Source organism: Danio rerio, chromosome 9 (genome assembly GCF_052040795.2).
Source record: "Danio rerio strain M-AB ecotype USA chromosome 9, GRCz13ab, whole genome shotgun sequence".
Lineage (NCBI taxonomy): Eukaryota > Metazoa > Chordata > Actinopteri > Cypriniformes > Danionidae > Danio > Danio rerio.
Genome location: NC_141029.1, coordinates 44,956,392 through 44,969,857, shown reverse-complemented (window position 1 = coordinate 44,969,857; position 13,466 = coordinate 44,956,392). Strand labels below are relative to the sequence as shown.

Genomic DNA, 13,466 nt, shown 5'->3' with positions numbered 1-13,466 from the left:
TTTGAGCTGAAATTTTACAGACACATTCTGGAGACACCAAATGTTTATTTTACATCTTGTAAAAGGCGTGGAATTGTATAAGGTGATGGTGTTTTAAAGTGTGAAATAAATGAATAGTCATACTCTGTTCATCCTTTCAGAAGTATTCGTCTGAAAGACACTGTATAGCAGCATGTGTATAAAACATACAATTTTAAAGAGATTATATAATGCTGTTCGTGCTTTCAACTTTCTGTAATGCGTAAAGTTTGAGTGTTTGAGCATGAAAAGATTCAATGTAAAGTTACAAAGTCACTCCAAAGGGAGTAATTCTCTGATACGCAGCAAGTGTGGGAGCAGCAGGAACGATGTGTTTTTGCATCTGCATGACAAGGTACAGCATGGTTTAAAAAAAGATCAGATATTTTCAGTCAAAAATTTTAAGACACATCGGGACACCTGGGAGTTACATTACATCTTGTAAAAAAAGCATATGTGACCCCTTTTCAACTTAGCTTCAACAGATGCTTCTTTTCCCTGGTGAGAAAGTTTTGAGTTCTGAAAGTCAGCGACGAAATATCTTATCTCAAAAGATCACTTTATTTCTCATGGCTGTGACCCTTTTAACTGTATGAAGAAGGATTTTGGTCTGCCCTTATTGTCTGTCATTTTACTTTAAAGATCTTGTTAACTTTTTCCCGGCCCACAGATCCAAGGCTCAACAACACAATCGTGCAGGGCTTTTGTGGCTGACTCTCATTGTCTCTCACCCTGAATTATTTATAGCTTGTCTGCCCTTGTTAAATTTAGTCTGTGAACTGCAGGGATTGTCTCTCGCTGTGTTGACTGAGGGATCCTGCCATTTGTCTCTCATCACTTCAGATAGCAGGAAGGATTCCACCCTTATCACATACTTACTGCACCCAAACCACAAAATCCAACAATCAATCCCCAGGATTACGCTGCAAACCTCCTGGGGCACAGAACATCGGATAGGGTTCTTTACACATTGGTTTCATGGTGTCTGATTTTTGATTAGAAGACAAATAATTTTTTGTGTATGAAGGGAACATATTCATTTAATTTCTCTTCGTTTGGTTTCTTTTTATTGTCTGATGGATTGCAATTGTTAATAATAGTTTAACTTTAGTGTTTGGTGTTTAGAGGCACTAGAAATAATTGAAAAACGTTTTATTATGCATTCTTAAAGTTACAGTATGTAAAGGTTGACAATTGAGGTTGTTTATTCAAAACAGAAAAGTTCATTAATGCCAACTTCCCTTAGTAGTGATGGCACTTTACGAACTTTGATCTTAAGCAAGTTAGTTGTAGGCAAAATTATTAGCCCTACTGTTTGTCAAATATTTCACAAGGCTGTTTAAAGGTGCTGTCGTTACGTTTTTGACTCCTTTAAAACATAAAATTACCATCATATGTTTGCACCTATTTAGGAAACATTCCAAATGAACATACTTGTTGATCTGAAAAGCAATGCTGAAGTAGAAGAAAGCTGACTTTGTTTTGGTTCTTTTAACCCGCCCAATGCCAGTTTAGACTATTATATTTCAGCACCCCGGGTTGCCTTGATGGAAAACAGCTATTTTTTTCATTAATTCATTCAGAAAGGCTCTCAAAGCATGAGCCCATGATCGAAATCGACATCTGGTGGACAATAGCAGAGTCTGAAATGAGACGCAGATTCAGAGTTCCACACATTGGTTTCATGGTGTCTGATTTTTGATTAGGAGACAAATTAGTTTCTGTGTATAAAGGGAACATATTCATTTCATTTGTCTTAGTTTGGTTTCTTTTTATTGTCAGATGGATTGCAATTGTTAATAATAGTTTAGATTTAGTGGCTGGCGTTTAGAGGCACTAAAAACAATTGAAAAACATTTTATGCATTCTTAAAGTTACAGTATGTAAAGGTTGACAATTGAGGTTGTTTATTCAAAACAGAAAAGTTCATTAATGCTAACTTCCCTTAGTAGTGATGGCACTTTACGAACTTTGATCTTAAGCAAGTTAGTTGTAGGCAAAATTATTAGCCCTACTGTTTGTCAAATATTTCACAAGTACTGTTTAAAGGTGCTGTCTTTACGTTTTTGACTCCTTTAAAACATACAATTACCATCATATGTTTGCTCCTATTTAGGAAACATTCCAAATGAACATACTTGTTGATCTGAAAAGCAATGCTGAAGTAGAAGAAAGCTGACTTTGTTTTGGTTCTTTTAACCCGCCCAATGCCAGTTTAGACTATTATATTTCAGCACCCCGGGTTGCCTTGATGGAAAAAAAGCTATTTCATTCATTCATTCATTCATTCATTCATTCATTCATTCTTTCATTCAAAAAGGCTCTTAAAGCATGAGCCCATGATCGAAATGCGACATCTGGTGGACAATAGCAGAGTCGGAAATGAGAAGCAGATTCAGAGTTCCACGTGAGGTTATTATTTAGCAAATAATGTAAATATTAGGTGAGCAGGTTACATTGTAACCCTGTGTCCTAACAACACGCTACATGGCGAGATTTGCAGTGAAAAGCCATTTTGCTCTTTGCACCAGACGAAACACGACAGAAATTTATACACAGCCATTCAGAAACACAGAATAGTGCACGTACTGCACTCCAAAGAAACGGTAAGTTTATAATCTAATTAATAAATATTAAACCTCTTGAACATTATTAAATGAAGATGCTGAGTCACTGATATGTGTTGGTTTGCAATAAATGTCATGTAAAATGGCATTCAAACTCAGTGTTAGCACTGAATCAAGCACATGCGGTTTACCTGAGGTGATCATTGTCTGTTTTCTGATGCTCAGCTACAAAAAATAGAAGCCGTTTCTAATATATCAATTCGAGGTGTTGGTTAGAACAAAAACCTCTCGCATGCCATTACATTTATTGAGAACACTGTTTAAATCAGCCTTTAGGCTCGATTGTCAGACTTGCTTCTTGATCCTCAATCTGGTAGCCTGTGCTTGCATTTGTTTTGATCAAGGAATGCAATACCTATTTCCACCACTGTGTGTCAAACTTACATACTGCACCTTTAATGGAAAGGAGATGTTTAATCATAACAGTAATAATAATAATTGCTTTTGTCTTTGCCATGATGCCATTGCATTATATATTTCTAATTATTTTGCAAGATACTAGTATTCATTTTAAAGTGCTTAAATCTTTAGGCTTAATTGGGTTAAGTAGGTGAGTTAGGTTAACTAGGCAAGTCACTGAACAACAGCTGTTTGTTCTGTAGCCATTTGAAAAAAAAATGGCTAACGTGCTAGTTAGTGTATAGTTTCTGTCAGCTTTGCATTTTTATTAAAGAAATACTAAAATATTATGGGTCAGAACAATGTTTTATGTCTAATTGTTATGTATTGTGGCAAGTAGCCATGTAGTAAGTGAGATATCATGCATCCATGAGGTTGTTTTTTGCTGAATAAATCTTCACTTTTACAGAACAGTACTCTGATTGATCTGGGTAATAATGTTGAACATAAAGATATATATTTTTTATTTATTTTTAAAAAGTGCTTTTATTTCAGCCACACTAAAAAAAAAAAAAAAGATTTCATCAGAGAAGATATATACTATGGGAAAATCCCTTTCTCTGTTAAACATTACTTTAGAAATATTTGAAAAAGAAATAGTTTCACAGGAGGGCTAATAATGTTACCTGTATCTGTGCATTTGATTAAATATACCACCCATTTACAAATATGTATGCATTCTGAAAGCATGGGGAATCCAACTCATTTTCATGAGCTAAATTCCATTGAATTCATACATGAAGTTGAGCTGATAAATTGGCTCCAATAAACGCATATACAATAATGCTCATGACAGATCTTTCATCAAAGCTTTATCACTTACTGTTAAAAGGCAGTTTCCCTGTTAAGAAAGGGAATGATTCAGGACAATACATATTGTTAAAGTACATTGACAAAGCCATAAAGGACCGCTGAATCATAGTTATCTTTCCATCCACAGTTGACTGAAATCTGACAGGATTTGCTTTAATCCCTTTACCTCTCGTTCTGTCCCTAAGCTTAATAGAATAGTGACTAACTGCAAAATAAATTCATAAAATAATGTGCAACACAGTTATCTGCTACAATTTTTAACATCCTCATGTTTTAGTTTGCTATGGAAATAAGAAATTATAACTATTATATTTTATACTATTGCATGGGTAATGAGGATATGATGCCATGACAGTGTAACAAAATTGAGTTTTACTGGTTAAAATTAATTGACATTGTAACCTATATGCATGTTATTTTGTAATTTTATTTAACGGAATATATGGCATTGTATAGGTGATTTTTTCCATCTTATATATTCAGAAACGTGTTATTTATAACTTTAAAGAATTCTTTATTACTATTGTGATAATAATAATCTCTGTCTCCCTCTAGAGGACAGTTAGCTCAATTTTCCCACGTTTATGAGTAAGCACAGTTAAAACCAGGGATTCTCAACTGGCCAAGCAAACTTTTATGGGCACTTTGAGCTTAAATCACTTAAACTAAAGACAGAACATGCCATGAAATTAAGTAAAACAGCTTGAGTTTTTTTTCTTTTTTTACTTATTTAAATTGAGCTGAAACTGACACCTTAATTGTTTCATGTTCAATCCATATAAATTTGCAAAAACGAATAAATTAACTTAATTTCATTATGTTGTCCCAACACAAATTGATTGTGTGGAAGTCATTGTTACTGTGAAGCTGTGAATAACAGTATTTTACTAAAATAAATCCTTGTTTATCAAATTATATTTGATGTTCTCAGATTTCACATATGCACACAACATATGGTGAACTGCATCTCTTGAAGATCAGAGGTCTAGATAAATCAGTAATCTAGAAACAGCAGTAGTAGGAATTAGAGCTTTTAAAACTTTTTATTCAAGTTCTGGGTGTCACATGATGTAATGCTATTTCAATGCATGACTGCTGCAACACTTTAAAATAGAGCAAGGAAACTAGAAACTAAAAGTAGCTGCACATGCAGTCCACTGTCTGGCACCATTGATTCAGCCCACGTTTCAGTTTTCCAGCATATGAGAATTTGTGTCTTCACTTTATCGAGCATTTAATGAGCCTTCAAGTTAAAAGGCTTCCTTTTCTGATGATGCTAATCAACCCCTCTCCACTACAGTGGCATTTAAAATAGTGCAGAGACTTAAAATCAATGGATGATTTTGGTGATTTTTCTCTTTAAGAATATCTCTTATGTTTACCTAGGCTGCCTTTTATTTAATAATAAAAAAGTAAAAAAAATAAAAAATTAATTATATATATATATATATATATATATATATATATATATATATATATATATATATATATATATATATATATATATAAAGAAATATTCCAAAATTTGTTTAATTATTCTAATTATATTCAATGTTGTGGCGTCATGGTGGCGGAGTGTGTAGCTGGATTGCCTCACAGCAAGAAGGTCACTGATTCGAGCCCTGGCTGGGTCAGTTGGCATTTCTGTGTGGAGTTTGCATGTTCTCTCTGTGTTGGTTTTCTCCAGGTGCTCCTGTTTCCCCCACAATCCCAAAGACATGCGCTATAGATAAATTGAATAAACTAAATTGGCTGTAATGTATGTGTGTGAATGCAAGAGTGTATGGGTGTTTCCCAGTGTTGGGTTGCAGCTGAAAGGGCTTCCGCTGCATAAAACATATGCTGAATAATTTGGCGGTTGATTCCGCTGTGTCGACCCCTGATTAATAAACGGACTAAGCTGAAAAGAAAATTTATGAATTTTCAATGCATCTAAAACCTGTTGTTGTTTGTTTGTTTATTTTTTGATGGCAGCACACATCACATGATCTTTCAGAATAATTCAAATATTCAAAGTTGTTACTCAGGAAAGATTAATTTCTTATTGTCAAATAATATACATTAATACAAATGTTGATAGAACGAAATACAAGTTTTAAATGTTTTATTTAATTTATTTAAATTGACATTTTTATTTATTTTTGGTACCTAATGGGTCCTTTGTAAATAAAATTACACTGGAAGTGGTGTTAGACATGCCAGCAGGGGGCACTCGACCTGTGGTCTATGTGAGTCCTAATGCCCCGGTAAAAGTGAAGGGGACACTACACTATCAGTTGGCGCCGTCTTTCGGATGGTATGTTAAACCATGGTCCTGACTCTATGTGGTCATTAAAAAAATTCTATGGCACTTCTCGTAAAGAGTAGGGGTGTAACCCCGGTGTCCTGGCCAAAGTCCCTCAATCGGCCCTTAACCCATCATGGCCTTCTAATCATCCCCATCCACCGAATTGGCTCTATCAGTGTCTCTTTACTCCACCAATAGCTGGTGTTTAGTGAGCGCACTGGCGCCGTTGTCTTGTGGCTGCCGTCACATCATACAAGTGGATGCTGCCCACTGGTGGTGGTGGTGTGGAGAGACCCCCCTTATGATTGTGAAACATTTTGGGTGTATGGCCATACACAATAAATGTGCTATATAAATACACATTACATTACATTAATGTTGTGTCCTTAAACATGAATTATTGTTATCTAAATGATTTAACAATTTCTCATTTAATGTCTATGTGAGTCACCTTATGTTGTCAGTCATACCAGTTGAACAGCCACCTAGTCATAAATATGCATGAGTAAACAAGCTGACATTTTAGCTTAAACAGTTGCTGCTGCTCATCTGCAAAGAAAAGTGGTTCTGTTTCTCTCACCGTGATTCACGTCCATACTGCTTACAGAAGCTTTCACATGCTACTAAATGGATACTATTTTTTATTGCTGCCACTTTGACTTATTCATACTTTTAGATTAGTTGATTTGGAACTACTGTATAAGTCAAAAATCCTGCTATCGTCTTTAGCAGTGAATCTACATGCTCTCAGTTTAGGCAGATTGGACATTTTGGTCTGAAGCAACACTTCATTGCTGTTTTTATAGGTTGCAAAGCCCTAAGAAACAGCTGTCGCCCTAAATGTTAGCTTTGCACAATTTGAGCAAGTTGTTTAGACATTAACAGTCACCATTAAATTAACATTCCTTTTTTTTGATGGGGAATTTGGCTGATTATTTACAACTGGGATAGTTCAACAGTTGAGTTTCATCTTTTTTGTATTTATTCAGCCTCAGGTAGGGACACTTTTAGCTAAGCTTAGCACTGAATCTGGAATAGACCAGTAGCATGTCACTCAAGGGTGGGGAGTGGTTATGACTCAGTGCTAGGCACACACTTTGCTGATGTCTTTCATTTATAATTCTGAATATCAGCCTTTTTATTCACTGACAAGTTTTCAGCTTGTTTTATCAACTCTGTGTGGTAATTTAACAATCAAGATGCCATCAATAAAAAAAGGAAAGTCAAATTTGTAATTTTCTCAAGTTATGGAACATGGTGTGGAGGATGATGCTGCTCTTCTGAAACCGTACACAGGTCATAGTACTAAACAACATAGACAGGTATCTTAATCTTAACTAAAAATATATATTGTACGTTTTAGGATGTTTTCTAAAGATTTGTGTAATTTTCTATCCACATTTTAGAAAAACAATAACTAAAAAAGACAAAAATCTGTGTTATGTAAAAATGACAAAGTCCTTTAAGGATGCATATTTCCTGTGTAGCTGTCTATTAAAAATGAACTCACCATCTTGCCTTCAGAGCATGTCAACTAATGTGTGCTCATCTCTCGTTTAGTTCCTGTTTTCCAATTATGTAAAGCAATGGCAACTATCTTTTAGTTTTATTAGCTAAAGGAGATGTCATGTGACATTACTAAGATTTAATTGTATTGGTTAAATATAATAAGTGTTTTTAAAAATGGAATTTTCTAATACTGCGTAATAATTCATATACTTAAATTACACCCTAAAAGTATGTACTTTTTTGTAAAGGAAAAATATATACTTTTGAGTGTGTGACAAAAGAGTATGCAAGCTTTGGGACACACTACTTCTTAATTAATAGATTGTCATGTTGCTTAGTCATGAGCCCTGTCAATCATTCACACATCATCCACATTTCTTTCACATTTATTTTATACCTTATTGGAGAAGCAGCAGCAGGTTAATCTGCCATTTAGGATTTTTTCATGCAGAGAAATCTCCTCAGGTCTTTGCCGGATAATTCTGCATTCAGATGTTAATGTCCAAACACATCTTTTATAAGTTCAGTGTTGTTGTTGCAGATGAAATGTAACACGGAAAATGCAATTTAAATATTTTACAGTTGGGTAGATATTAATAAACAGTCATACAAACATCTTTACCAAAGCCTCTCTACTTGATGGTTTATCTCGCGCGTCCATCGTGTTTGTGGTTTATTTACACTTTTTACCCGCATTTGTAGTTCTAATCGAATTCACGTCCAACGTGCAATGTATTGTGGGCAATATCAGCAGTTAGAGTATTGACGATTCTACACTTCAAACTTTTACCAGAAATAGTAAACAATCCTGGAACCTCTTTTCAACATACTAGAATTTGCAACATACTAGTTCTAATTTCAATTACTAATTAGGACGGATAGTATGTGAATTGAGACGCAGCATTAGTGTCATTTATAGATGATAGATGTCCTATAGAAGGTTAGGGAAAGACCACCTGTGACATAGCTTGCCAAGAGTTAGATGTGATTCAAAAACTGGATCTGATGATGAGTGACTATCACTAAGATTGGTGGAGTGCTTAGTGTCATTCATGATGTTAAAAAATATGTGAGATTTTTTTGGGCCCATGGATAAGATGGAAGAGCGCATTAGCATTGTTGAAGATGCGGTTAACTCAGAAAAGAGCAAGTTGGAAGGAGCAGCATGTCGCTTAAATTGCTAAAAAGAGTTTTGCTAATTTTAATGATGTTGCATAACTAGATAAGAGAGCTGCGTAATATCATTGCGCCTGCTGCAGTCATGGTATGGTAGCAAAGTTCCTTGATTATTACGCTAGAGGGAAAGTGAATTGGCCAAAAAAATAGCAACTTTTTATTTTCTCTTAATCATAGTACATGATGTATCTACTGAAGAGTCAAGCCTTAAATAGGAAATTATCAAAACTGTTGTTTTTTTTTTTTTTTAAGCAAGATGCTAATTGTCTAATCTAATTCAGTGATTTATATTAAACTAAAAGTTCTCCTGACAGACCCAGAGATCTTCTCGAATGTATATAAAAGTGGAAAACTTAACTGTGTAAAATTTAATTTCCCAATAAAAAACAACAAAAAAAGAGTTGTTTCTTTAAACCTTGTGAAAGTCACTAGTGTTTGTGTATCTGAACTTTTCATCTATGGTGTTTTTAGAAACGTCTTCTACAGCCCTCTGTTGGAAAAGTCCAGTAAGACGGTTATGAGTCTCTTTAACTGACTGTAGATGCTGGGTTTGCAGCTGTCCTTGGGGCGACACTTGAGCCTGTCATTTAGAGACACGACACCATTGCAAAAGCTCATCAGGCTGGACAGAAATGGATCAGCATTATAAATCATCCACAAGCCTGACAATTAATCCCTCCAAAATAATCCCCCTGGACTCAGCCGAACCTCACTTTGCCCTCTGATAGAGACCCTGCCCACATCCATGCACACTTACTGTAACTCTTATATTTGATTAAGCTTATTAAATTTGGCAACATATTTCACAACTGGCTTGTTTAAATTTTTTGTTTTTATAATATGTTTAAAGTTATTCTTCACAAAGGAATTGTCATTTGCTTATCTTTATATCATGTTTTAATAATTTTAATTAAATCTCTTAAGCTCATCAAGGCCGCACTTATTTTTATCAGACATGCAGTTTGATTTTCCAATGTTATTTGCATTTTGGTGGAACGGTGGCTCAGTGGTTAGCGCTGTCACAAAAAGGTCACTGGTTCGAGTCCCGGCTGGACCAGTTGGCATTTCTGTGTGGAGTTTGCATGTTTTCTCTGTGTTTGTGTGGGTTTCCTCCAGGTGTTCAGGTTTCCCCCACAATCCAAAGACATGCGCTATAGGTGAATTGAATTAATTAAATTGGCCGGAGTTTGAGTGTGTGTCAATATGAGAGTGAATGAGCATTTCCCAGTACTGGCTTGTAGGGCATCCGCTGCGTAAAGCATATCCTAGTTAAGTTGGTGGTTGCTTTGGCTATGGTGACCCTTGATGAATAAAGGTACTAAGCTGAAGGAAAATGAATGAATGAATGTATTTGCATTTTGAAAAACACTTTTCTATGTGAATATATTTTATAACGTAATTTATTCCTGATTCATAGTGGAATTTCACAATGAGCTTTAGTGGCACATAATCCTTCAGAATTCTTACTGTTATACTGATTTGTTGCTCAAGAAACATTTCTAATTATTATCATCAGTGTTGACTACAGTAATGCTGCTTTTTTTTTTTTTTTTGTGGAAAATACTTGTATTTTTAAAGAACATCCAAAACTGATGGTTGCTTTTATAATGCACTCATGTTTTCTAAAATAAATGTAGTTATTTTTGAACATCAATAAAGGGCCATTAAACTCCCCTCTTACGGTTCAAGTATATCTCAGAATTAAAAAAAAAAAGCATCATAATGGGCATTAAGCGCAGCGACCACAGGGAGGAGTGTGCATGGCCAGCAGAGCACGGGAGAACGAGGGGAGTGAACAACTGTTGTCAGTTGGTTCAAAAAAATGAGACAAACCGTGAGGAGATGCATGATTTTATAGTTTACAAAGTTAAAATGCAAAGAAATAAACAGTAAGTAATTTAATGCCCTGCAACATTTGTTATTCGTAATTTTGTATACACATAACCACAATTTGTTATATCATTAGAAAGATAATCATGTTTATATAAATACTATAAATAAGGAGGACTTCTCTCCTCCTGAATCCCCGGGTCTGAATGCAGACACAATGGATAGCAGTGCAGCAGGTCTCTTGCCCTGTCTATTTCAACCATTAACCCTGCTGGTAATCCGGAGGATTTTAAACATAGGCAAACACAGCTTCACAGATATAGGCAATGTGTCTAAATGGTAACAAAGTCAACTGATAAAAGACAAGTCCGCCATTCCTCAATTCTCACACAGCTCTCCTGACAAAAATGCTTGCTGCACACCAACAGCTTTTCTGTACCCGCCCCTGACAGCATTGCTGGGAAAACCATGCAACAAACTCTGTGGATCATAAAAAACAAACAGCACATACGACTCTTCATGAACAGCTAAATACTGTGAGCCATACGCTGAGTCCGCAAAGGGAAAGCATGTGCTCTCATGAATAATTAAGAAGCAGGGTTTTGTTATAGGATAAGAAAACTCAGCTATGAATAATAATGAAAACCGACGCATCATCACTCCACTAGCAGATTTGCGCTACGTCCCCGATTTGGATCCTGCTCAAAAATTATTTTAAATTCGGAAAATAAAATTAGCTGACAAAAGCTCAATTATCCAGTTTTCCAACATTGCCTTAACTGATGCATAACACACAAATCTAAAAAAAAAAAAGTACTCCAGGGAGTCTTGGACCTTTAATAATAGACTCTTTTCACAAGACTGTTATGACACATTTGGCGTTCATCATAATCTTAAATCTTTAAAAGTTTTTAATATTTAAATTTTTTTTAAATGTATGAACATTTAAATGTGTTTATGAATGTATTATATCATCTTTGCATCAAATTATAAAAACTAAATTACTGCTTATGCGAGGCGTTTCTAATGCAGTCTCTATGGGGCTGAGAGTAAATTTGAAGTTATTCTCTCCTCTAGCTGTCGTCATCAGTCTCACACATTTTTTTTCCTTTTTCTCAGCGTTTTGATAACACCATTGTGGAGTTTTCATTTTATTATTTCAGCAAATAGGATTGTAAAAAAAATGTTTGTTGTATTTCCCATTCACTGCACTCTAAATGTACCCAGCTTTGATGCCTACTTTTACTGAGAAACCTGGAAATGTGAAAAGGGTCTATTAATTATTATAACAAAGCAACATAACAGCATTACTTTTTACTACTGATGTTTTTGCAGTATTACATCTATCTAAATATTTATCAAAAATGTCCTAAATCATTAGAAATATTTGCATAGAAATATTTATGCTTTTCTCTTGCTTTAATCCAGAACAAATCTTTTGTTTTCTTTTGCATGATTTGCCTTTAAAGTATTTAAACATTTATTTTTATTTTTATTTTTTTAGCTGAGGGAGTCCTTTAAAGATCTTAAAAAGAAGTTCAACAATCTGAAATTCAACTACATGAAGAAAAACGAAAAGTCAAGAAACTTCAAGGCGGTAAAAAATCAGATCCAGCAAATTGAGATATACATTGAAAAGCTACAGGTAATGAAACATATTAAATTATAAGTGTCTGTTGATTTTTTTTGTGTGACAAATCTTAGTTAATTATACACGCTGATACCTCAGGAAATGTCTTCCTCTGTCAATGTTTTGACAATCTATTTCTAAAATGTTTTAGCTTTTAAAGAAGAAGCTGCAGGCCTTCACTCTGAAAATGTCCAGCAGCAGTGAGAGACATTTAATTGGCAACAGCCTCAGAGAGATTGAGGATGCCTTAAATGAGCTGCAGAGACAGGTGGGCGACTTTGACAGGGCAGTGGAGGAGTACAAACAAAACCTGGACATGAATGTCAAGCTCCAGCAGGCTTTAGAGGAGGTGGGGTTCACCAGGAACACATAATTAGATAATACCAGCTACTAAAACAATTCAGCAGCAATTTGACACTCATTTTATAATCATGCTGTGGATTGTGTTTACTCATTTATTGCATTTAGCTTCCAATTTCGTTTTCTGCTTTCCTTTCATTGTTAATGCTGCTAAGAAAACAACATGATTATGACTTGCTTTCGCTTATGTATGACTTCAGAACAGCTATAAATAGTCTCTGAAAATAGTCTCTCCTCTCACCTTTCATTTTAAATGCAGTATCAGTTCTGGTGCGACGAGGCAAGCTCCACAATTGTGCGTGTGGGTAAATATTCCTCCCAGTGTAAGACTAAGGAAGCGGTCAGCTGTCTCTACAAACAGTTTGAAAAATTTGTGTGGCCCACAATCCCACAGCAAGAGGAGAGAATTAGCCAGATCACAGAGCTGGCAGTGCAGCTGCATGGTGAGAAACTGACAATACAATCTGATTGATTCTCTTTACCATTTCAATGAGGACAGTATATAATAATGGTCAACCCTTACTTTAATGTACAGTTCACACCATTAACAAACAATGAACTAAGTTTTTTAACTCAAACTACTAATTAGCTGCTTATTGGGCTATAACTAGGATAAGAAGTGGGTTGAATTAGGGAATTTAAATAAGATCAAGTGCTCATGTACAGTTAATAGGCAGGTAATAAGTCAGTTTTAAATGGTGTGAATTGATACAGTACTTAAATTAAAGTGTAAGAAAGCCAAGAGTATTTTTAAGTAGTTGTTTTGAACCCTCATTCGTCATTATGTTCCTCTGGTCATTTCAAAACCCAGTAAACA

At 35.1% G+C, this 13,466-nt stretch overlaps 1 protein-coding gene across 3 annotated transcripts in view; it reads left to right on the top strand.

The window, feature by feature from the left end:
• ccdc141 (coiled-coil domain containing 141) overlaps positions 1–13,466 on the top strand; it is a 68,324-nt gene that overhangs the window by 38,368 nt on the left and 16,490 nt on the right. For all 3 annotated transcript variants that reach the window (XM_087268377.1, XM_087268378.1, XM_087268379.1), the window contains exons 18-20: positions 12,164–12,304; positions 12,441–12,638; positions 12,909–13,092. In XM_087268377.1, the coding sequence (XP_087124503.1) occupies positions 12,164–12,304; positions 12,441–12,638; positions 12,909–13,092 (523 nt within the window). The remainder of the gene's footprint in view (positions 1–12,163; positions 12,305–12,440; positions 12,639–12,908; positions 13,093–13,466) is intronic.